The sequence below is a fragment of the Lepus europaeus genome, chromosome 5 (assembly GCF_033115175.1).
Source record: "Lepus europaeus isolate LE1 chromosome 5, mLepTim1.pri, whole genome shotgun sequence".
Classification (NCBI taxonomy): domain Eukaryota; kingdom Metazoa; phylum Chordata; class Mammalia; order Lagomorpha; family Leporidae; genus Lepus; species Lepus europaeus.
In genome coordinates, this window is record NC_084831.1 from 69,950,967 (window position 1) to 69,977,615 (window position 26,649).

Here is a 26,649-nt window from a genome sequence, read left to right on the forward strand (position 1 = left end):
AAACATCTATTTCATTGCAATATTTAATATAATTTTAATACTCTAAAATACCTATTATGAAAACAAATAGCTTTTCTATTATACCAATTCAAAAGAGAATAGTGATAGCCTGTGTAAAAAATATTAGATAGAATATCTTTAAGAGTTTTCAATCATTTAATTTCAGCAATTCACATTTCTACACTTCCACTAACTCTATTATTATGTAAGAAATTTATTCCATCCATAAAAACTTTTCAATATCAGGCAAATTTTTTTCTACAAAAGAAGATAAGACTCCAGTCAGTCCCATGGTATGCTAGAATAATTCCTTGTGTATAATTTGACTGCTATTACTACTAGGAAGTGCAGTTCTCACCTAAATCTGATGTCACTATTACCATTGACCATAGCCCCAGGAGAGTTATTCAGAAGACTGACATTTAAGTATACATTATACCGCCAGTCTACCAATTCAAACCCCTGTCCCTTACTGGGTTATGGTAGGCAAATAATCATTGTATACATTTGTTTCCTCAGTCAGGAAAGGTATCAGCAAGACTACCATCATCTTAAGTATATACCTGCTCTGTGCAGATTTTTAAAAGCACCATTCACTGGGCATCGAAGTAGGAAAAACTGCCTATTGTAGCATTTCCCTCTGCAGATATGCAAGCTCATAAGTAGTTAAGTGACTCTGCTTTGTTGGGGGAAAATATTACTCTCTCCCACCAAATATATAACCTGCTGAGTCACAAAAAACTTCACCTCAAAATAGGCAGCCAATTCATGGGCCACAGTTTATCAAACCCTATTTTAACCTACTGAATTTCTTCCATTTGTAAAGTTATTCTGAAAGAGTACCAACAGGATCAGGAAAAAAAATTATAAATCCTTTAGTTTATGCATTGAATAAAATCAAGCTATAAAACTACACTTTCAGATAAAGTCAAATGAAAATTCTCTTGGTTTCATTAATTCTACTGAGTGAATTCATAAATAAGTTGATTATATATATATATATATATGTATATATATATTTTGACAGGCAGAGTTAGACAGTGAGAGAGAGACAGAGAGAAAGGTCTTCCTTCTGTTGGTTCACCCCCCAAATGGCCGCTACAGCCGGTGCGCTGCACCAATCTGAAGCCAGGAGTCAGGTGCTTCCTCCTGGTCTCCCATGCGGGTGCAGGGCCCAGGCACTTGGGCCATCCTCCACTGCCTTCCCAGGCCACAGCAGAGAGCTGGCCTGGAAGAGGAGCAACCAGGACAGAATCCGGCACCCCAAATGGGACCAGAACCCGGGGGCCGGAGCCACAGGCGGAGGATTAGCCAAGTGAGCCGCGGCGCCGGCCAGTTGATTATATTTTTAAAAATATGAACATTATAAAGAAAAGTCACTAACTAGGAGACCATTAACTGTCCTGTAGTGTGATATCTAAGAGTCATCCTGCAGCTATTTCACATCAGTTTTTAATCATCAATTGTACAGAATTCCCTATTAAAAAATATATTGAACATCTTTTGATAAATATGAGAGTACTTCGAAAGTTCATGGAAAGTGGAATTAAAGTCAAGTTTGCATTGATGCGAAAAACTTCTATAAACCATGCATAATTTTCTCATAATATATAGTTTTCAAAAAATTTTTGAAGAACTCTTAATGCATGGATCTTGAGAACATTTTCTGCAACATAAGGAACATATGTTTTAATTCAACTTCCCATGAATTTTTTTAAATATTTTCATATTCAAATTTATTGAATACTACCATAAGACAGGCATTAGTAATAAAAAGATAAAAAACATATAATCAAAGAATCTTAGAATTCAAAACATGCAATGAAGACAAAATAAACCCAAATAGAAAGTTAAGTGGATTGCTATGACAGAACTAAGGATTATACGACAATGCAAAGAAGAAAGCCTACAGCAACCAAAAAGACAAATGTCTTTGGGAAGTCAATTATAAAATGTATTATTCATACCAGAACACTTCTGAAGGAGAACAAAGGAAACTACACTTGGACAACAGTATAAACTGAGAGTATCGCAGGTAACTGGAGACAAAGGTCACCTTAGATTTAAAAAAGAAATCGCTGGGGGAGTGGTGGGGTGTTGTGGCACAGCGGGTAAAGCCGCTGTCTGTAGTATCCCATATGGGTGGCAGTTTATGTCCCAGCTGCCAATCCAGCTCTCTGCTATGGCCTGGGAAAGCAGTGGAAGATGGCCCAAGTGCTTGGGCCCCTGCACCAGGGTGGGAGACGGTACAGCTCTGGTTGCTGCAGCCATCCTAGGAGTAAACCAGCCGATGGAAGACCTCTCTTCACGTATTTCTCGCTCTTGCTCCCTCTCTCTCTCTCTCTCTCCCTCTGCTTCCCTTTAACTCTGTCTTTCAAATAAATAAATAAACCTTTAAAAAAAAAAAAGAAATCACTGGGGCTGGCACTGTGGCATAGCAGGTTAAGCTGCTGCCTGTGACACCAGTATCCCATATAGCCACTGGCTCAAGACCCATCTGCTCCATTTCTGATCAAGGCTAATGTGCCTGGGAAAGCAGCAGAGTATGGCCCAAGTTCTTGGTTACCTGTACCTACACAGGAGACCCAGAAAAACTCCTGGCTCCTGCCTTCTGTCTGGCCTAACCCTGGCCACTGGAGCCATTTGGGAAGTGAACTGGTAGATGGAAGAGTGTCTTTTTACCTCTCCCTCTCCCTCTCCCCTCCCCACCCCCGTCACTCCTTCAAATATATAAAATAAATCTTAAAAATAAAATAAGAAATCACTGAGCTAGGTGAGAGCACAGTGGCTCACTTGGTTAATCCTCCGCCTGTGGCACCGGCATCCCATATGGGCGCCGGGTTCTAGTCCCAGCTGCTCCTCTTCAGGTCCAGCTCTGCTGTGGCCCGGGAAGGCAGTGGAGGATGGCCCAGGTGCTTGGGCTCCTGTGCCCACATGGGAGACCAGGAAGAAGCACCTGGCTCCTGGCTTCGGATCGGCACAGCGCCGGCCATAGCAGCCATTTGGAGGGTGAACCAAGGAAAGGAAGACCTTTCTCTCTATCTCTCTCAATCTCACTATCTATATCTCTACCTGTCAAATACATTAAAAAAAAAAAAAAAATCACTGAGCTAACACTAAAAAAGATAAGGAATAATCAATCAGTTAGAGAACTGAGAGGACATCATTAGGAAAAGGCAGTTGCTTAAGCACACGTTTGGAGAACAGGATAGTCAAGTGCTTGAAGGGGAATTAGAAAAAGCATAAGAACTAAAACTGAAATTAAATAAACAATATAACTAAATCATAACATGTATTATACATTATTACACTAGATTTATATATATAACTAGATTATATTATATAACTAGATTATATTACAGAGCATTTGATCACCACTATTTCTCAAAGGGTAGTCAAAAGACTACTATAGCTCATATGTTACCTCTCACATCTGGGGAGTATGTATATACAACACACTTTCATGAGTCCTACTCCAAAACAAAACTGAATACAAATTTTAACATAAGGCCAAAGTATCTACACTCAAGTAATCCTTAAGCATACTAAAATCTGTGGCTCAGTCAGTAGGAAAACATTATAAAGCTTTATGCAGAGGAGGGTCAGAGTTCCAGTTTCTACTAAACACTTTAGGAAGATGATTAACAGGACAATAAACCTGAAGGCAGAGTTGTTACATTAGGATATCAAATAAAAGATGACAAACTTTATCAGTGCAACAGTAAAAAGAACAGAAAATAGGAATAGCACACAAAGACATAGAGGTTGTGTATCCTTTACCAGAAATGCTTAGGACCACAAGTATTTGGGGTTTCAGATAATTTCAGATTTTGGAGTATGTGTGTATACATGAGGTTATCTTGACAATAAGGACATAGTTTCATACACATCTCTCATATCTATATAGCCTGAAGGTCATTTTATACTATATTTTTATATGTACCTGCATTTTGACTGCAATTATTCATATAAAGTCAGGTGTGCAATTTTCTACTTGTGGCATCATATTGGAGCTCAAAAAGGTTCAGATTTTGGAGCAGTTCAGACTTCTGATTTTCAGATTCGGGATTTTCAACTTGTACTATGTTCAAATGCGATTTCAAGTAATACTGTATCTATAGGACACTTTGAGATGCCATGATTTTTAACAGCCCTCATCTGGACTGTTGAGGAACAGCATTTTTTTCCTTCTTATTATTTGTTGAACTCTTAGTGTACGGTTAATCTTATGAGCATAAAGTTAACTGAAAATAGATCTTTGAAAAAATAAGAATAAGAATAGGAGAGGGAAGAGGAAGTAGGGTGGAAGCATGGGTGAGAGGGAGGGTAGGGTGGAAAGTATCACTACGTTCCTGAACCTTATGTAGGAATTACATGAAATCTGTAAACCTTAAATAAAGTTCTTTTAAAAAAAAAATCAAGATAGAGCCTCTGAACATGAAAAAAATGACATGACAAATAAAATTTTAATCAAAAAATAACTTAATGTACTTAAATTTCTCTCCAAGCAGATTTGTTTTGAAAAGTATTTCAATATATTCTATTATGAGATCACCAAATCCCAATGTTACCTGTCATATAAATAAGAATATTGCTTCTATCATCAGAAAGAAGTCGTTTTGACCGAGGAGTACTAGGTGGGATCCTCCCAGTTAACACCCGTAAAAAATTCTCCACTGTTACCTGTGGAGAAAAAGAGAAATCAGACAGGAAACTTGGCAAATTTTTTTTTTTTAATTTCAGAAACATTCCTTCAGAAGCTGGCACTGTAGTGCTGTGGCTTAAGCTGCTGCTTCCAATACTATGGGATGCCAATTCACGTCCCAGCTGTTCCACTTCCAAACCAGCTCCCCATTAACCCCTGGAAAGGAAGAGAAAAATGGTTCAAATACTTAGGCCCCTGTCACCCACATTGGAGACCAGATGGGGTTCCTGGTGTCTGGCTGCAGCCTGACCCAAACATAGCTATTGCCACCCTTTGAGAAGTTAACAATGGATGGAAGCTCTAGCGCTCTCTCTCTCTCTCTCTCTCTCTCTCTCTCCCTTTCTCTCTTTTTGTTGCTCACAATAAATAAATAAATCTTTAAATAACTAAAAAATTAAATAAATAACAAATAAATAATCTTTAAATAAATAAATTGTTTTAAAAAATCCTCTTTCTCTATGAATTACTCAGCCTAAACTAAAATGCAGAGAGACAGGGCAGAGAGAGCTCTTCCATATTTGGTTCACTCCTCAAATGCCCAGAACAGCCCAGAGAGAGCCAGGCCCAAGCCAGGAACACAGAACTCCATCTGGGTCTCCATCATAGGTGGCAAGGACCCAAGTACTTGACATATCACCAGCTGCCTCCCAAGGTGTGCATTACCTAGAAACTGGAATCAGAAGCAAAGACACAACTCAAATGCAGGTATTCCAATACAGGAGGCAGGCATCCCAAGTATAAAGATGTCTCAAAGCAATGCCTCAATCGCTATACTAAACAGCTGCCCCCAAATATAAGAATTTGTAAATAAATTCAGCTACATTATTGCAATTTTTCTGTGGAACTACTTGGTCAATTATAGATTAACTCTTAAAAAGAAAATTTCATAAATAATCTTCCAAGATTATATGCCTTTATTTTTTAAAGCACTGTGTTACTTGGTATCTTTAACATGTAAAGAACTTGTAACACTTTAAATTACATTTATCAGTCTGAAATTTTTAGCCCAAGATTCTTTGAAGGCATTTTTAAACTCATGAAAAGTAAAATGCTAATTTAAAGTGAACAGCCAAGTCATATATTATGCATATCTAAATTTTAGAAACCTAACCAGTTTTCTTGCTGAACTTTTTCCTAGATCATGGTTATGCAAATGTGTATGTATATACATGTGGCTGAGTAAGCTGTTGAATTTACATTTTTCCACAAAACAGTAAAATGCCAACTGTTTTAATAGGACTTCCTGTCGACTAACAAAAAAGGAAGGGAAATTTTTGGCTTACACTTTAAGATAACTAGATAAACAAGTAAATAATTAAACATTCACATAAAATTAATTCATTGAACATTTTTAAGTGCCTACAATAAAAATATTAAGAATACAGGCCATGTTTTCAAGGAACTGGGCAGCATAGGAAGAAACAGGTACCTTTTAATTTTAAGGTTGCTTCAAAAGAAATCTAAAAATACAGAAGAAAAACTGTTGCTTTTGGTAGACTTTGTAAAAGGTGAGGAATTATCTGGAAAGATTTCAAATTTTAAACATACCCAAAATTATTAAATTTAAAATAAAATTCCAAAGCGAGAAAATACAGCATACTGACATTTTCTTAATTTACAGTTTTAATCATATACGCATAAAAATATTGAAAATATTAAAGATGGTTATCACTAAGTAGTGGAAATATGGGTGGGTTTTTTGTTAACCATTATACTTTGTCACAACATATGTACTAAAAATGATAAACTTCAAATTTTAGATCAAATATAAAAAACAAACATTATACTTGCTATAAAAGAAAGTTCACAAATGAAACATCACTAAAATAATATAGAAGTGGGACCGGCACTGTTGTGTAGCGGGTAAGGTCACTGCCTGCAATACTGGCATCCCATATAGGCACCAGTTTGAGTCCCAGCTGCTCTACCTCAGATCCAGCTCTCTGCTGTGGCCTGGAAAAGCAGAAGAAGACAGCCCAAGTACTTGGGCCCCTGCACCTGCATGGGAGACCTGGAAGACTCTCCTGGCTCCTGGCTTTGGATCAGCCTAGCTCCAGCCATTCCAGCCATTTGAGGAGAGAACCAGTGGATGGAAGACCTCTTTCTCTCTTTCTCTTTCTCTTTCTCTTTCTCTTTCTCTCTCTCTCTCTCTCTCTGCCTCTGCCTCTCTGTAACTCTGCCTTTCAAATAAATAAATAAATCTTTAAAAAAATACATAGAAGCAAATATAACGTTCATTCTTTAACAATTATATTCATTTACTGCTTCTTTAATTTGAACTCCATAGACATCAAGAATAAAAATTAAGATTAAAGAAAAGAGTGGGGCTGGCGCTGTGGAGCAGCGGGTTAACGCCCTGGCCTGAAGCACCGGCATCCCATATGGGCACTGGTTCAAGATCCAGCTGCCCCACTTCCGATCCAGCTCTCTGCTATGGCCTGGGAAAGCAGTAGAAGATGGCCCAAGTCCTTGGGCCCCTGCACCCACATGGGAGACCCAGAGGAAGCTCCTGGCTCCTGGCTTCAGATCAGCACAGCTCCGGCTGTTGCAGCCAATTGGGGAGTGAACCATTGGATGGAAGATCTCTCCCTCCCTCCCTCTCTCTGTTTCTCTCTTTGCTTCTCCTCTCTCTGTGTAACTCTGACTTAAAAAAAAAAATCAATAAATCTTAAAAAAAAAAAAAAAACACTGTATTTCATGTAAAGGGCCTGTTTTTAAAAAAAAAAAAAGAGTAACAAAACTTTTTTGAAATTTGTAGTTCTATTTTTAAAATTTTTTCTATGATTACATTAATATAATGAGAACAGATTTCATGTATTTCATAGATACAGTTCTACAAATGTAACCCTCCTGCTTTCCTTCCCTCCCTCTTTCTTCCTTTCTTTTTTAATTTTTATAATAGCACACTTAAAATTTACTTTATAATTAGAGGCTTGATGTTCCTCTAAATAAAGAGATCAACAAGTAAAAAGCAGAAAGACCACTGTTCCTCAGGAATATAGACAAGGGCTATAAACAACAATCAAATCACAAGATGCCAATTAAGCTACCACAAATCAGAGAAAACATATGATATCTGTCTTTTTGGGACTGGCTTATTTCACTAAGTATAATGGTTTTCAGTTGCATCCAGTTTTGTTGCAAAAGATCGGATTTTACTATTTTTTTTAACAGCTGAGCAGTACTCCTTAGTGTATATATACCATGTTATCTTTATGCAATCATCAGTTGATGGACATCTAGGTTGATTCAACATCTTAGCCATTGAGCTACTACAAACATGGGAGTACAGATAACTCTTTCATATGCTGACTTCATTTCCTTTGGTTATATTCCCAGGAGTGGGATGGCTGGGTCATATGGTAGATCTAAGACAATTTTATATTACCACTGTTTCAGAGCTTAACAGTAACAATATTTCAAAAATGTCACTAAATTAAACAATTTACCTCATAGCTTCTATAATCCACTTCCACATCATCTCCATACACATTTAGCTCCATATTCTTGTGACTAAACACGGTAGCTGGTTTCGGATTTCTAGGGTTGCATGCCATATCATCTGCAAGCATTAGGACAATGTGACTAAGGAAAAAAAAAAATTCCAATAAATATACCCTTTAAATAAAACCAAAAAGTTAAACACATAAGTTTTATTTATGTCATGTGGCAACGATATCACCTTTCCTCATCAAATAAGTAAAATTTTTGCTACATACTTAAAAAAGTATTTCAATTATTTTTTCTTATCAGCATGAAGTATTGAAGTAGAGAAGTTAAGGCAACATGGCACTAACTTTACCACAGAACATGAAGTTACTACAGAGTATACTTTCTCTCATATAGCAAAAGGAAGTTAAAAGTACAACAATGTCTTCCCTAAACATCCAAAAAAAATATTTTCAGCAATATTTTATACTCTCAAATCTTGCAGAGTCCACACTAAACCACAATGTTCCAAAGAACCCCAAATGTTTAAGTATGAAAACGTGTAATCTATCAGCAAGTGTGACCAATGTAGCACAGGAACCCATCTCCAATCCAATCATTACCCAAGCCCCACTCCACCTCCCTGCTCTTTCTCTCCCTTTCTTTTTTCCACATTCTCCCTTTTAGTTCATTCTCCCTATAGTCACAAAGTGATCTTCCTTTAGAAAGTCAGATCATTAAATATTTAAAACGTTCCAAGGACTCCCCATTATAATTAATATAATATATCTGAAATAATTTACACTGTCTAAAAAACTCATTCAATCTGATCTCTCTCTCCAACTTCACCACTACATTTACTGTGCTCTCCCACACATATTCCTTCTGTTACAGGAATATGCTAACTCTTTGGAACTACTGACCAAATCTAAATCTCTCTCCTCTTACATTTTCCTATCATTCCAATTAGTTAGGGCACTCTATTTCATGTGTTTTATTCTCTATAGAACATTTATCAATATAAAAATCATCATTTCTGGGGCCAGCACAGTGGCACAGTAGATTAATCCTCCGCCTGAGGCGCCAGCCTCCCGTATGGGCGCCGGTTCTAGTTCCAGCTGCTCTTCTACCAATCCAGCTCTCTGCTGTGGCCTGGGGAAGCAGTAGAAGATGGCCCAAGTTCTTGGGCCCCTGCACCCTCATGGGAGACCAGGAAGAAGACCTGGCTCCTGGCTTCAGATCAGCACAGCTCCGGCTGTTGCGGCCATTTGGGGAGTGAACCAATGGAAGGAAGACCTTTCTCTCTGTTTCTCCCTCTCACTGTCTGTAACTCTATCTCTCAAATAAATAAATAAAATCTTTAAAAAAATCATTTCTCACCAGCAAGCCATCAAAATATAACCTCCCTAAGGACAGAGGTTTTATTTGTCCTACTCACCACTATAACACTTAGACTTAGTAATATATCTTGGTATACAGAAGATACTCAATAAATAATTTTAAGTGAATGAAACATTTTCATTTTTGCATATAATTTCTTTAAAAGGAAATTACAAAATATCTCTTAAACACAAGTCATCTGGAGCCTATCATTAAACCTGGTGAACATGAATCAAATTCTTTGTTCTATCATATTTTTTAATATAACATGGAAGAAAATTCCCAAACATAGGAGAAAAATTAATGTGGCATATGTAATTACTTTGGCAAGAAGAAAATGTTCTACTGCATATGGTCCAAATACATTAAAGTTCAAAACTGAAACATTGTGATTTTTCTTGAAAACTGGCTAGATTTCTACTTTGAAAGCATTCCAACCCTGCCACATTCAAAGATCAGATCTTCAGCTGTTACTGATTCATACTCACAAGATGGTGAAAGTTATTACTCTTAAAATGGAAATTATATTTCCTTTTTTAAAACTTAAGGAGATCACTAATTTGCATTAAGATGTTGTCAATCATATATTTTATTGTTAAACAAAACTGGACTGATCTCCCGATATCAATGAGTATTCCTTTAGGGTATAGTTTTTGTGTGAGGTTAATTTTACTCTATGATTAAATGATAATTAAATATCTATGCAATGTCTATGCAATGTCAACATCAATAATAAGAGGCAAATTCATAATTCAATCAACATTTTTCCTGAAGATGATTTTGAGCCTCAGTATAAGTAACACATAATGACCTTTAACTAACATAGTCAATATATCACTAAAAATCATTATATTCATAAAATGGATAAATGAGAAACAAGCCAGGAAACAGAATGGATTTCAAAAGTTTAGCATGTTCCAATTCATTGTTTCTGAAACTTAAGAAATGTTCAGAACTCTTTTCTGGAGAAAAAAAAAATTCTTATTCTAGTGTTATTTGTATAATGCTATTTTTTTTTTTTTTATTTTTGACAGGCAGAGTGGACAGTGAGAGAGAGAGAGACAGAGAGAAAGGTCTTCCTTTTCCATTGGTTCACCCCCCAAGTGGCCGCCGCAGCCGGCACGCTGCGGCCGGCACACCGCGCTGATCCGAAGCCAGGAGCCAGGTGCCTCTCCTGGTCTCCCATGCGGGTGCAGGGTCCAAGGACCTGGGCCATCCTCCACTGCACTCCCAGGCCACAGCAGAGAGCTGGACAGGAACAGGAGCAACCGGGACAGAATCCGGCGCCCCGACTGGGACTAGAACCCGGGGTGCTGGCGCCACAGGCGGAGGATTAGCCTACTGAGCCGCGGCGCCGGCCTGTATAATGGTATTTTAAATATATACAAGCAAGTAAACTAATTAGGCTTATAGTTCCTATAAAGTTATAGACTCCAGATAAAATTCTAAATTAAATTCTATCAAAACTACCAAACTAACAATAACGTAAAAGCAGTGAGCCTATTTGAAAGATTATGTTATTTTGATAAAACTAAATGACTACTGTTCATGTTGAACAGGCAGCTTCAGGTCTGATTCTATATTAAATTTTTCCCTGTATTTTACTGTTTATACTACAAATATAATGTGAAGATATCAAAAATGTCTGTTCATGGGGCCAGTGCTGTGGCATAGCAGATTGAAGACCTGGCATACAGCGCTGGCACCCCATATGGGTGCCGGTTTGAGGCCCGGCTGCTCCATTTCCAATCCAGTTCCCTGCTAATGCACCTGGGGAAGCAGTGGAGGATGGTCCAAATCCTTGAGCTCCTGCACTCATGTGGGAGTACTGGAGGAAGCTCCTGGCTCCTGACTTCAGATCAGCTCAGCTCAGGCGTAGCAGACACTTGGGGAATGAACCAGAGGATGGAATACCTCTCTCTGTCTGTCTCTACCTCTCTTCGTGCTGTAACTCTTTCAAATAAATTTTTAAAAATTAAAAAAAAAAAAAATGCCTCTTCACAAAAGTATGTTGTACAATATGCAATTCCTAACTTCCAGTCTCTGTTTACTATTCATGGAAAATCAAATATTCTATTTAAATAAGCATTTGCCAGGAAAAATTCTTTGAAAGCCAATCATTATGAGCTCTCACTTGATGACTCCTTAAAGTGTCTTTTACACTTATGTATCAGGTTAGCATCACAGCAGTTATTTAAGTCTGCACTGATATGGATATCAAATAAATCTGCTGAAATCAAGCACAAAAAAAACTACACTGAAGATATGCTACTACATTCCCATAAGTAACAAGAAGTTTCTTTGTATCTTAGTAAATTAAGACAACAACCCTCCCCAAACACATCTAATAGATGCAAGAAAATTACAGTCTTACAGTTTGGCAAATCTGCTTATCATATTTGATGATTCAACTCTCACACTTCATTCTCAAGCCCCTACAAAACCTACTTCACACAACAAAGCATATGCAAGATGGCCTTCTCTCAACACAAAACCAAAAGAGAAGTGAATACTCAAAGTGTATGGCAAGTTCAGTTACACAGCAGTTATTTGCACATTTTTTAAACCATTAAATTAGAAAATCATGTGAACATACCCATATGTATCTAATTTGTCTTATGTATTTACTACTTTAAATACACACACACACACACTAAGTGAAGCATAACTTTTTTTAGACAGTTTTTTAAAATATTTTCTTCCTTTACCAGTATTTGGAACTGATTGAAATAGGATGCTCCTGATCAAGCTTATACAGATTTTTTTAAGACCATCATCAGTATGAAAATGATTTTTTTTTTAATTTGACAGGTAGAGTTATAGACAGTGAGAGAGACAGAGAGAAAGGTCTTCCTTCCGTTGGTTCACTCCTCTAATAGCCACTACAGCTCGCGCTGCACCGATCCGAAGCCAGGAGCCAGGTGCTTCCTTCCAGTCTCCCATGTGGGTGCAAGGACCCAAGCACTTGGGCCATTCTCCACTGCCCTCCCGGGCCACAGCAGAGAGCTGGACTGGAAGAGGAGCAACTGAGACTAGTACCCGACGTCCCAACCGGGACTAGAACCCAGGGTGCCAATTCGCAAGCGGAGGATTAGCCAAGTAAGCCATGGCGCCAGCCCGAAAATGATATTTCAATACTTTTCAGAAAACAATTGTCATGAAATCCAATCTGACAAACATGAGGAAAAAATAATATAAAATAAATATGCTCCTATTATTATGTTTGTCAAAACTGAAGGAACAGTTCCCACAACAAGGCTGCTAAGCCATTCTTTACCTATATCCCTGAAACTCTTCCCTAGCACACTCAGGAATAAGAAACTAAAGAATTAATTAAAAAAATTAAAACAAACACATTTTTAAATAGATGAATAATCTTTCACAGTCATGGACCATTAAAGTGTGAAATTTCAAAGTGCAGAATGATTCACTTATAATAGACTAATATACTATAATAAAATTTCTTCACTGATGAAACTTAAATAAATTACTATATTAGTCAAAGTGTTGTAACAGTGTTTTCTTAAAATTCCCATACATTCTATAGCCATACTACTGATCAGATAATTCTACCACAGAGCATGGTTAACTACTGAGGCTCTAGGATCATCAGGCTTATATCTTCAATGATATCATTATCCCAACTAGAATAGCTAAAATGAAAGCAGTAGAAATTATGACAATCATATAGTTTTTATCATTATCATTATCATTATGGAGATCTTAGAAGTTTTCTAGAAGCTGTGGGTTTCTGCCTCATAGGTGTTGATCTCCCCACCCACCCCCAACATAAACTATAAGATACTCTGCGGATTGTGCTTCTGTAACAATGTAATGATGGTTGGAACATGAAAAATCAGCAAATTAAGCTAACCAGTAGCCTGATGCTAGGGTAACTCATTTTATTTCTTTTTTTTTTTTTTTAAAGATTCATGTGCTTATTTGAAAGTCAGAGTTACACAGAGAACGAGAGGCAGAGGGAGAGAGAGAGAGAGAGAGAAAGAGAGGGAGAGAGAGAGAGGTCTTCAATCTGCTGATTCACTCCCCAGTTGACTGCAATGGCCAGAGCTGCGCCAATCCAAAGCCAGGAGCCAGGAGCCTTCTCCAGGTCTCCCACACAGGTGCAGGGGCCAAGGACTTGGGCCATCTTCTACTGCTTTCCCAGGCCACAGCAGAGAGCTGGATCAGAAGTGGATCAGCAGCCAGTATTCAAACCGGCACACATATGGGATGCCGGCATTGTGGCAGTGGCTTTACCCAATGCACCACAGTGCCGGCCCCTCCCTTTTTTTTTTAAAATTTTATTTAAATTATACAAGTTTCATATATTTCACACAGACTTAGGAACATAGTTACACTTCTCCTTTATCCTCCTTCCCACCTACACTCCATCCCTTCCTCCCCCTCCCTCTCTCATCCCCACTCCTAATTTTTACAAAGATCTATTTTCAGTTTACTTAATGATCATACTACTCTAAGTAAAAAAGTTCAACAAATAGTATGAAGAGAAAAAAAAAACACTGTTCCCCAGGGTAATAGATAAGGCCTATAAACAACCATCAAATCTCAAAGTGTCTATTTTACTCTAATATATTATATTTCAAGTATTCTATTAGTTACCTCAGATCAGGTAAAGCATGATATCTGTCTTAGGGACTGGTTTATTTCACTAAGTATAACAGTTTCCAGTTATATTCATCTTGTTGCAAAAGAAAGCATTTTGTTTTTTTGTTTTTTCAGCTGACTAGCAATCCATAGTGTATATATACCATAATTTCCTTATGCAGTCAACAGTTGATGGACATCTGGGTTGATTACAGATCTTAGCTATAATGAATTGTGCTGTAATGAACATGCAGACATGGGGATACAGTTAACACTTTCAAATACTGATTTCTTTTGGTTTGGGTAAATTCCCAGGAGTGGGATGGCTGGATCATATGGTAGATATATACATTTCTGAGGTATCACCATACTGTCTTCCACAGTGGCTGCACCAGTTTAATCCCCACCAACAATGGCCCAAAGGACCTTTTTCCCCACATCCTCATAAGTATTTGTTGTTTGTTGATTTCTGTATGAGAGCCACTCCAACTGGAGTGAGGTAGAACCTCATTGTGGTTTTGATTTACATTTCCCTGGTGGATAGTGATCCTGAGCATTTTCTCAAGTGTCTGTTGGCCATTTGAATTTCCTCTCTTGAAAAATGCCTGTTCAAGTCCTTTGCCCATTTCTTAACTCGATTGTTTGTTCTCTTGTTGTTGACTTTCTTGAGCTCTGTAGATTCTGGATGTTAACCCTTTATTAGTTGCATACTTTGCAAATATTTTCTCCCATTGTGTTGGTGGCCTCTTCACTTCGCTGAGCGTTTCTTTTGCAGTGCAGAAGCTTCTCAGCTGCCTGTGCTTCTAGGGTCTTTTCCAAGAAGTATCTGCCTATACTAATGTCCTGCAGAGTTTCCCCAATATTAGAATTCTCTAATAATTTGATGGTATCGGGTGATAGATTTAGGTCTTTGATCCATTTTGAGTGGATTTTTCTGTAAGGTGTAAGGTAGGGGTCTAGTTTTATACTCTTGCACATGGTAATCTAGTTTCCCAAGCACCATTTGGTAAAGAGACTGTCCTTACTCCAGGGATTGATTTTAGTTCCTTTGTCAAAGATAAGTTGGTTCTAGATGTATGGATTGATTTCTGAAGTTTCCATTCTGTTTCATTGTTCTATCCATCTATTTTTGTGCCAGTACCAGACTGTTCTGATTATAACTGCTCTGTAGTATGTCCTGACATGAGGTATTATGATGCCTCTGGCTTTGTTTTCCTAGTATAAGATTGCTTTAGCTATTTGGGGTCTCTTGTGTTTCCACATGAATTTTAGCATCATTTTTTCTACATCTGCTTATGTCATTGGTATGTGTGTTTGGAGGCACAGATGAAGCAGGGAACACACTCCCAATATTAACCATTCTTCCCATAATGAAAGGTAGGGCAAGTAACAGATGCCTCACCTATACCTTTTCCCCTTTCTGTCAAGGTTAATATCAGTATTATGTGTAGACAAGTTCTCCAAGTCTTTGTTCCTGTTTTCCACTGCTCAACTCCACACTAAATAGCTTACTGATTTACTGAAATACACCACTCCTTAGACTTGAAATTCAATAATGTAATATTGCTAGTACAGTATCAATATTATGTTATTGTATTTCTTTAACATTTTGGATGGCTCACAGAAACAGTTGAAATCAAAAATGGTTGCAATCACAAATGTCACTGATCTAGCACAACTTATTATTTGCCAAAACATATAAAACTTTTGAAACCTTGTTACATTACATATCATCCATAATAAACTATTTATGTGAAATGTTTCATAAATCCTCATGTTAACAAAAACTTTTGTCTTGTTATTTTGACTAATGATCTGTACTGATTCAATCATTCTCCCTAACTCAATAACTTTATGAGAAATATTTTGGAATCTTGCTTAGCAACAATAGATTTGAAAAGTCTACCTGTATATCTTCAGAGTGCTATAAACAACCTTCTAGAATATGACCATTCATTTCCTACAAAATACATACACACATCATCAAAATGCCTTCCCTGGTACATTTCTATTCCCAAATAGCAAGAAAATCAATAGGTCCTCTTAGTTTTCTTTAGGCATTAAGCTGACAGCTCAGGTATTCTTTGCATTAAGAGAACTTAGATGGCTCTGCTTCTGTGGAGGCTGAACTCCTTTTGTTTTTAAAAATTCATTTGGCAAAAAAGAAAACACAGAGATATGGAACATTGGTGGTGAAGAGTACTTTGCCAGTGCTCTGCTCTTCAATTTGATCATAAAAGTCAACTAGGAGGGGTAGGCACTGTGGCATAGTGGGTAAAGCCACCACCGGCAATGCTGGCATCCTTTATGGGTGCCAGTTCATGTCCCAAGTGCTCCACTTCCAATCTAGCTCTATGCTATTGGCATGAGGAAAAGCAGTGAAAGATAGCCCAAATGCTCGGGCCCCTGCCATCCAAGTGGGAGACCTGAATGAAGCTCCTGGGCTCCTGGTTTTGGCCACACACACATACTATTCACATGGATTTGATTTAACCACTCTATACTAAAGTGTTCAGGCTTAGAATAAAACTTCATCCAAATTATAAATTTTGGTTTGGACATTTCACTAAGATTAAAGAAAAAAACATTAAAAGTAATGGGGAAATGGAACCAACATTACAGAATAACTCTACTTAATTTCCAGGGAGTAAAAGAGAAAATTGTTTTAAATTGAGAAGAGGTATGTTGAATATAACTTCTAAAAATACCTTTGAACACAAAATTTTAGTACCATATTAAAAACAAAAGAGAAGGCAAGAGTTTTAGAAAAGGAACTTTCAGGAGGAAAAGAAAGCTAGGCATCAGAAGCAATGGGTGGCAGGCCTATTAATGGCTGATATGTACAGTGATCTGCCCTCAAGCAGACCCAACAGGCCAGTCCACTGCAGTGGCTTTCAATGTGGTAAGCCTGGGCTTCAGCAGAAGTCAGCTTGTGAGGAGCCCTGGCAGCTCTGCCAAGAGTTGGATCACTGGAAATGGACCAGCCCTGGAGTCGAAGGATGCCCAGGTCAGAGCCACAGATCTTATTGGCTCTAAGCTGAAAAGCCCTTCACTCAGCCCAACTTCCAAAGTGACCACTGCAGCTGAGGGGACAGCCAAGTAGGGTCAGCAACATTGCCGGCAGAACTGTAAATTTCTTGTTAGAGATGCCACCTGCCTTTATCTGGCCAGCTCTCCTCCTAGGCCAGCCAAGTAATGAAAGTCAACAGAGTGCCTTCCCCTAGGAGGTTCACACCTCCCTTAGGATATACCCCACGTGAAGAGATAGATAGGTCTGGGCCTCTTAACTTACAAGGCCTAAAGCCCAACAGATTATTATCAAGCCCCTTCTATCAGGTTCTATTTGCCTCTCAATCAGAAAACTTAATTGTAGCTTAGACAACACCTTTCTTAGCTCCTCTAATAATGACTCTGTCCTTTGTTCTAGACCCTGTCTAGCGTACTTGGGCCTCATTCCTTTGTAATTATAACCTCTACTCTACCACCAATGGCTCTACTCCCAACCTGTGTGTACTGATGGTCCTCTTCCCCACTTAATGCTGTATAATTGTTCAAACCTGGTAAATGCCACTCTTAGGATCATTGGTTACTATCCTCACTCTGTCTTTTATGACCTTGTCTAAATATGATCAGAGTCGGCAAACTTGGAAGGCTTCCATAGCCTTGGCAACTCATGACGACAGCCTAGGGTGGTTACTGGCGCCATACACTAGAGTGTCAATTTGTTGGGTCAACAACAGGAGCCACTGTGCACTTGCTCCTCATGTGGGATCTCTGTCCTTAATGTGCTGTACATTTTGATTTAATGCTATAACTAGTACTCAAATAGTATGTTTCACTTTGCGTTGCTATGTGGGTGCAAACTGTTGAAATCTTTATACTAAATTGATCTTCTGTATATAAAGAGAATTGAAAATGAATCTTGATGCAAATGGAAGGGGAGAGGGAGCGGGAGAGGGGAGGGTTGCGGGTGGGAGGGAAGTTATGGGAGGGGGAAGCCATTGTAATCCATAAGCTGTACATTGGAAATTTATATTCGTTAAATAAAAGTTAAAAAAAAAAAAAGAAAAGGAACTTTGAATTTTTTTTTTTTCAGTAGTAACATAGAAACAGTGATTAAAATTGCTAGAGGCAATGGAGTAGAGAACAGGATGTTGGAAATAAACATTCATTGAGCTTATTGTGTGATGGGCACTAGGCTGGTGTCCTTCTAGTTACTTACTTCTCACTAAATCATAACAATCCAATCCTCTGAAAATAAGGAAATTCAGTGAGATCAGATAACTTGTCCAAAATTGCACGACTAATAAGAAGACAGATCTGATTTAGAAGCCACATACTTTTAGCTGCAACTACATTCTTAGGCACAATGGCATACACTGCCTTTCATCACACTTCTAACTCATGAGCACAGCCAGATGAAAAGCTTTAATTAACTTCACTTACACCAACAAATACTAAGAGAACATTGCTTTTCATTTCAAGAATCTCATCTTAGTGCTTCCATTTTCAAAGGTCGAAGTAATGTATGCTCAAAATTTCTTTGCAAATACTTTTTTAATTTTTAAAAAAAACGTTTGATTATTCTCACATTTAAAAACAGGATCTTTACCAAATTTAATTACAATAAAATCTATCTAATAATGCTTAAAGAATGAGACACTCTGATTTAAATTTCTTTTTCAAACCTATGCCAAGGGTAGGCATTTGACACAGTTGTTTAGCTGCTGCTTGTAATGACCACATCCTGCACTGGAGTGGCTGGGTTCAATTCCCTACCTTGCTCTTGATTCCAACTTTCTCCTGATCCACACTCTGCGACGTAGCAGGTGATGGCTCAAGTAGCTGGGCAGATCCCTGCAACCCATGTGAGAGACCTGGATTGAGCTTCTAGTTCCTGACTTTGGCCTGACCCTGGGCCAGCTGTTAGGGGAATTTAGGGAGTGAACTATCAGATGAGAGAGCTCCCTCTCTGTCTCTCACATCTCTCTCTCTTACCCTCTCACTCTGTGTGTATGTGTGTGTGTGTCTGTGTGTATATCTGTCTCTGCCTTCCAAATTAAATAACAAACCTACTATAGGCCTAGTGCACCCACCAACAATCACCACAGACCTCTGATCTGCACTCACAGCCACAGCCACTCCCATCACCTGTGTTGCTTCTACCGTGGCACCAGCAATATATTAGACCACAATCTTCAATGAGTAAAAACACCTCTTTCTTTTTTATATTTTATTTTTTTCATTTTGACAGGCAGAGTTAGACAGTGAGAGAGAGAGAGGACTTCCTTTTTCCGTTGGTTCACCCCCCAAGTGGCCGCTACGGCTGGCGTGTTGCGGTTGGAGTGCTGCACCGATCCGAAGCCAGGAGCCAGGTGCTTCCTCCTGGTCTCCCATGCAGGTGCAGGGTCCAAGGACCTGGGCCATCCTCCACTGCATTCCCCGGCCACAGCAGAGAGCTGGCCTGGAAGAGGAGCAACCAGGACAGAATCCGGCGCCCCGACCGGGACTAGAACCCGGGGTGCCGGCGCCGCAGGCGGAGGATTAGCCTAGTGAGCCGTGGCGCCAGCCAACACTTCTTTTTACAGTTACCCATGACAGAGTTGCTGAAGGGCAATGCAAATTACTGCTAAGCTCAAGATTTATGAGGGCAAGTGATATGTAGAAATATAATACTACTCCATTAAGAAGTCCTCATAAGAGCAGGTAATCTGGAAATTGGGACGGGCCAGCTCCGTGGTGCAATAGGTTAATCTTATACCTGCAGTGCCGGCCTCTCATATGGGTGCAGATTCTAGTCCTGGCTGCCGCTCTTCCAATCCAGCTCTCTGCGGTGGCATGGGAGAGCAGAAGATGGCCCAAGTGCTTGGGCCCCTGCACCCACATGGGAGACTGGGAGGAGGCACCTGGCTCCTGGCTTCAGATCGGCGCAGCTCCGGTCATTGCAGCCATCTAGGGAGTGAACTAATGGAAGGAAGACCTGTATCTGTCTTTCCCTCTCACTGTCTGTAACTCTACCTTTCAAATAAATAAATAAAATCTTTAAAAAAAAAAAAAAAAAGAAGAAGAAAAGAAATTGGGAGAGTATTTTACAATTCTGACCCTGACCTGGTAAGCCTTGATGTACAACCTCAGTGTTGCTAGATTAAAGAACTTTTGCTTCATGGGAGAAGTTCATTCCATTTCCTGTTACTACCGACTTTATACACAAAACACAGAGAATTTGAGGGGAAGTATATTAAAGAAGACTTCAGTTTCATTACGTGATTTCTATATACAATTTCTAAAATTGTTTCATAACTCTGCTTTTTTTTAACTAAGTTGACCCAGCATGAATAAACCACCCAGCTCCTATAGGAATCAAGACAAGAGCATGCTATTTCTTATTGCACACAATCCAATCAATTTAACCTTAAACAAACTTATTGAGAAACTTAAGAAGTACAGAATCACTAAAATAGTAAAACTATGTGAAGCAATTTATGACAAAAAAATCCGCATATTCTCAACTGTTCTGATAAAAGTACACCACCAGGCCGGCGCCGTGGCTTAACAGGCTAATCCTCCGCCTTGCGGAGCTGGCACACCGGGTTCTAGTCCCGGTTGGGGCGCTGGATTCTATCCCAGTTGCCCCTCTTCCAGGCCAGCTCTCTGCTATGCCCCGGGAAGGCAGTAGAGGATGGCCCAAGTGCTTGGGCCCTGCACCTGCATGGGAGACCAGGAGAAGCACCTGGCTCCTGGCTTCGGATCAGCACAATGTGCCGGCCGCAGAGGCCATTGGAGGGTGAACCAACGGCAAAAAGGAAGACCTTTCTCTCTGTCTCTCTCTCTCTCACTATCCACTCCACCTGTCAAAAAAAAAAAAAAGTGCACCACCATCCAGATTGTTTAGATTGTTTATGACTAGATAAGCCTTGTAAAAATCAAGTTTCATGAAGAACCTGCTTGTTGTACTTCTGTTCATGGCATTGCAGACCCTGGGGCAACTCCAGTGTGTATTACTTCAGCATTATTAGAAGATGAGATGAAACATGAATATGTAGTCCATAAGACAAATGCACCACTGTTGTATCTGGAAAAGTATCCTATATGTTGCCAAGACTCAAGTGGTCCCAGAAACAACTGCTGCAACCATAAAACCAGGGTGCCTGATGTTACTGTCTTCCAAGCAGAGCTTGAGACAGGATCTAATTTGTCCTATATATTAGCCAACAAGTAAGTTTGGGTAATAAATCTGACAATGCACCCATAAAAATATTGAAAAGCAGTTTTATCAAGTTATAAGCTGGACAACATTTTTACATTTGAGTTATAAGCAATCTATTTGGAAATTTTGCAAAACATCCTTAGTGTTTAGCATTTAAAATATGTTTACTAGGGCTGGCATTTGGCCTAGGTGTTAAGCTACAGGTTGGGATGCCCACATCCCATATAGGAGTGCCTGGGTTGGAGTCCTAGGCCACTCCCAATTCTAGCTTTATGCTGATGTGCACCTGAGAAGCAAGAAGCAGCAGAAATGGCTCAAGTATTTGGATCCATGCCACCCACATCAAATACCTAGATTGAGTTCCCAAATCCTGGCTTCAGCCTGCCCCAACCTAGGTGATTACAGCCATAAAGGGAATGAATCAGTGAGATTTCTTGCTCTCTCTCTCATAAGATTTTTTTTCAGAAACAATTTTAATTTGCTTATGATCTGTAAAGGATTACCTTTCCTGAAATTGTGTAGTTTTGAATTATGTCTTCGTTCAATCTATTCCCACGCCATAATTTTATCAATACATAAGGTATCTGTGTCATACAGAAATAAAACATAGGCACTATGAACACTTTAGATCTTCTGTGGTTTATCCTTTCAGACATTTCAAATATTGAAAGCCAGACATACATGGTTATTTACCTGGTCACTTCATAGGAGCTCTTAACTACTTTTAATAAAATGCTGTTATTCTCTAGTATAGAATATGAAGAATATATAAGTTTAGTACATTTTTTTAAGATTGAAAATATTTCAATTATAAAGTTTTTGGAATTCTTGTTATTTTCTTCCAAACTTACTAGAAGTTGTTTCCCAGCTATTTTTTTGTTTGAAATACATATTTCTCCTTCTCGTCCCAAATCCTTTCACAAAAAAAGTCAGATTTCTGCTAAAGAATTGAGTAGACATCTAATATTTTATATGCCTTTGAGTACATAATTTACTATTTGGATATTTGATAATTTGTTTTGTAATGTAACTTATAAAATGGTGATGTTTACTAATGTTAGCTTAACCATATATTTATACTGTCTGGTAACATGCAGTTATAGTTTTCTGGGAAAAATAATTTCTCAGTGTTCTCCAACTTGTGAAAGCCTACTGCAGGAGTCAAACATTAAATAAATACTGAAATGCAAACAAAAAATAAAAGGCAATGTCTAAACAACACACTTGAGTAAATACAATCTACTAAACACAATGGTTCCTAAAAAAATTAACATTTGAATATCTATTTTTATTAAGCCTAATAATTAAGCATAAAAATATCAGAAGAACTAGATGAAATATAAGAAATTACATCAGATTTTACTTGCCATATAATAAACCCTAAAATACACTTGTAGTGCATGCTCCTTAACAAGGTCTTATTTGATTGGGCTATACTTCTTTTTTACAGAAGCCCACTCTGGTTGAGAAAAATAGAAATTTACATGAATTAAGATCTGATTAATATGAGTTTTACTTGCTAAAAGAACATATCTTTTGAAATCTTAGAGAGAGAAAAATACCTTTAAACATAAGTTAATGGATAGGTGTTAAAAATTTAACATCAGGGTACCTTTTACTGAGTCAAGTAGCCTTCCATTCATGCTAAGGCAAAATTCTTGGAAACCATTAGTATAAAATTCTGTGAAATATCTTTTCTCCAAGGAAATAAAATCATATTCACAAATGTCCATTTCACTTATCTTTTTAATACCCTTGAAAGAATCAGGTACATCATGACAGAAAGAACACTGTTTCTATCGATTCTCCATTAAAAGAGCTCAGAATGGGCCAGCATTGTGGCATAGCAGGTAAAGAGTTCAGAACATTCTTAGAAACATTACTATCACGACTTTCTGTGGTAAAATGGCAAGTTGAATCTGACTGATTCTGATATCACTTCCTCTGTCCACACCTAAGTACTTAAGTTTTTTCTTGGGGGCTTCAGCTTTTATTCTCTTACTATTTTTTTATTCCTTATATCTCCAATTTAGTGGAAATTACACGAATTGACAAATATATTCTAAACAGCAGAGGTTCTCAATACACATTAACTGCTCAGGATTTTCTCTTTCATGTCAAAGAATCTGTTGCTGACAGAGTGGCGTGTGTGTGTGTGTTGTGTGTGTATTCTTCCCATGCTGTTCTCTTTGGTCATTCAGGTGACAACTCAGGCATAAAAGAATAAGATTTACACCAGGTGAGCACAGTATTAATTTTGGCTTAGAAAATTCATGCTCCACTGAAGCTGGTAATTTTTTTTTTTTTTTGGACAGGCAGAGTGGACAGTGAGAGAGAGAGACAGAGAGAAAGGTCTTCCTTTTGCCGTTGGTTCACCCTCCAATGGCCGCCGCGGTAGGCACGCTGCGGCCGGCGCACCGCGCTGATCCGATGGCAGGAGCCAGGTGCTTCTCCTGGTCTCCCATGGGGTGCTGGGCCCAATGACTTGGGCCATCCTCCACTGCACTCCCTGGCCACAGCAGAGAGCTGGCCTGGAAGAGGGGCAACCGGGACAGGATCGGTGCCCCGACCGGGACTAGAACCCGGTGTGCCAGCGCCGCAAGGCGGAGGATTAGCCTAGTGAGCCACGGCGCCGGCCTGAAGCTGGTAATTTTATGTAGCAATTTCATAGACACAGTTTTCAAGGAGTCTAAAAAGAACAACCTCAATTATCAAAATCATCACAAAGATAGGTGTTTCTCAAGTATTTATTGCTTATTTGTCATAGTCCAGTTACAGTCATCAAATTAATAAGGGGACATTTTTATCATAAGCAATATCACACCTTCCTTTATCATATTTCCAAAGGAACAAAGTTACAAAGTGATCAAAAATCAGATTCTTATGCAGAAAGGGTGTTATTAACCCTTTGTTACACCTCAAATTTTACTCTAGGTTTACTGAAGACTTGATAATATAATAAGAAGTAAAACATTGGCTGGCGCCGTGACTCAATAGGCTAATCCTCCGCCTGCGGCACCGGCACACCAGGTTCTAGTCCTGGTTGGGGCACCGGATTCTGTCCCGGTTGCCCCTCTTCCAGGCCAGCTCTCTGCTGTGGCCTGGGAGTGCAGTGGAGGATGGCCCCAGTGCTTGGGCCCTGCACCCCATGGGAGACCAGGAGAAGCACCTGGCTCCTGGCTTTGAATCAGTGCAGTGCGCCAGCCGCAGCACGCCTGCCGCGGCGGCCATTGGAGGGTGAACCAACGGCAAAGGAAGACCTTTCTCTCTGTCTCTTTCTCACTGTCCACTCTGCCTGTCCAAAAAAAAAAAAAAAGTAGTAAAACATTTAAGTAAGAACTTCAGGCACAATAAGGAAATGCCTTACAAGGAGTCTTCAAAATGTTCATGGAAAAGGCATATTACGCAAAAACTATGAGTGGATTGACCATTTTGTAACAAAATAACTATATCTTTTAACTCCATTTTTCCACAAATTTTCTGAAATACCCTCAAATGTGATAGCAGGTTGAAGTCCTTCCCGTATTGACCATTCTCAATTCCTCTGATCTACAGATTTGTCTCTCTCTATAGGCTATGCTCACTGCCAAACATCCCCACAGTGAGAAACTAGGGGAGTAGAGAGAAGCTGTAGCCATAAACTCATACCCTTACCTCATACATGCTTTGCGTTGCTTCATAATAATCTGAAACAAAAACAATACAAGACACGTTGTCCTTCTTGTCCATCTCTAAAAATCAGGCCAGGTTTTATCTTACTGTCTCACTCAATAAAAAAATTAGAATTTAAACTAGTCTGCCTAGACAGCCTATACTCCTAAACACTATGCCAAACTACCTCCCATCTAAGGTCCTTACATTCACACAATCTTTGGAAGCACATGAATTTCAAACTGGTTTTTAATTTATTTTAAAACAACCATTAAACAAATCTACTTAAAAGGCAACTAGAAATACTCAAGAAACCAAGCTTGTACATTCTGACGTAAATATTAGATGTAAAGTATCAGTAAGGTCCACTAAATTGGGAGTACCACAGTGCAAATAAAAATAATTTGCAAAAAATACAAAAAATAAGAATAAAAATAATTTGCTAGGGGTGGCATTGCGGCGCATCAGGTTAATTGACTGCCTTGGACACTGGCATCCCATATGGGTGCCAATTCAAGTCCTGGCAGCTCCACTTCAAATCTAGCTCCCTGCTAATGTGCCTGGGAAAGCAGCAGAAGATGGCCCATGTGCTTGAGTCCCTGCCACTCTCATGGGAGACCCAGATGAAGCTCCTGGCTCCTGGCTTTGGCCTGGCCCACCCCTGACTATGGCAGCCATTTGGGGAGTGAACCAGCAGATGAAAGATGGATCCCTCTCTCCCTCTTACTTTTCCTCTCTCCCTCTCTCCTCTCTTCCTCTCTCTCTCTCTTTCCCTGTCTCTCCCTCTTTCTCTGTAACTCTTTCAAATAAATAAATAAATCTTTTTAAAAAACTAAAATAAAATAATTTGCTAAGTCATCCTCAAATTGAAATAAATGAACAGCTTATTATAGAAAAAGGCTCTGAAGATAAACTATTACAATTTTGGTTATTACTATTTGTAAGAGTAAATCAAGTATATTAAGTTATCTAAACTTCATCTTTTAAGGCATATCAATATTTATCTTCAATTTAAATTAAAGGCTTTCACTTACTCTTTTCCATTATTTTAATATTTACACTGATAAACTGGGCAGCACACTATAATATAATCACTATATCATGATTCTAGTGTGTCACCAGGTGGTTTTTTACCTTAAATGTCATTTTACCTCTCAGGAACGTATTTTTCTCAAGTAGAAAATAAAAGATTTTTTCTGGACTATTAATTTCGAGACCTTTAAAGGTCATTTTTATTCCAAAATTTTCAAATATCAAAATCTTAAGATAAAAAAATTAAAAAACAAGATTTGAAAGAATTCATATTGTTCACAGATTTTACTGCTATCAAAAAAGGATTTATAGTCAAGTTAATCAGAATTAACAAGAGTTCAGCAAGCATTGAGAATAATATATAAATATCAACTGCATGCACAGCAACATAAGTTAGAAAACACATTTTAAGAAAGATGTCATTTATAATAACAAAAAAAAAAAACTAAAAAGTTCTACCAAAGATGTTTATAGGAAAAAATAAAAATTATAGAACAATTAAATGTTACCAAACGGCAACATACATCAAAATCCCAATAAGGTTTTTTTGTTTTTTTTGTTGTTGTTGTTGTTTTTTTTGAGAACTTTGCAAGCTGATTCTAACAATGTGGAAAAACAAGACCCAACAATAGCCAAGAAA

General features: G+C 38.5%; 1 protein-coding gene across 1 annotated transcript in view; it reads right to left on the minus strand.

The window, feature by feature from the left end:
* PIGK (phosphatidylinositol glycan anchor biosynthesis class K) overlaps positions 1–26,649 on the minus strand; it is a 153,448-nt gene that overhangs the window by 107,623 nt on the left and 19,176 nt on the right. The window contains exons 4-5 of the mRNA XM_062191566.1: positions 8,155–8,290; positions 4,572–4,683 (exon numbers count right to left, since the gene is read on the minus strand). Of these exons, the coding sequence (XP_062047550.1) occupies positions 4,572–4,683; positions 8,155–8,290 (248 nt within the window). The remainder of the gene's footprint in view (positions 1–4,571; positions 4,684–8,154; positions 8,291–26,649) is intronic.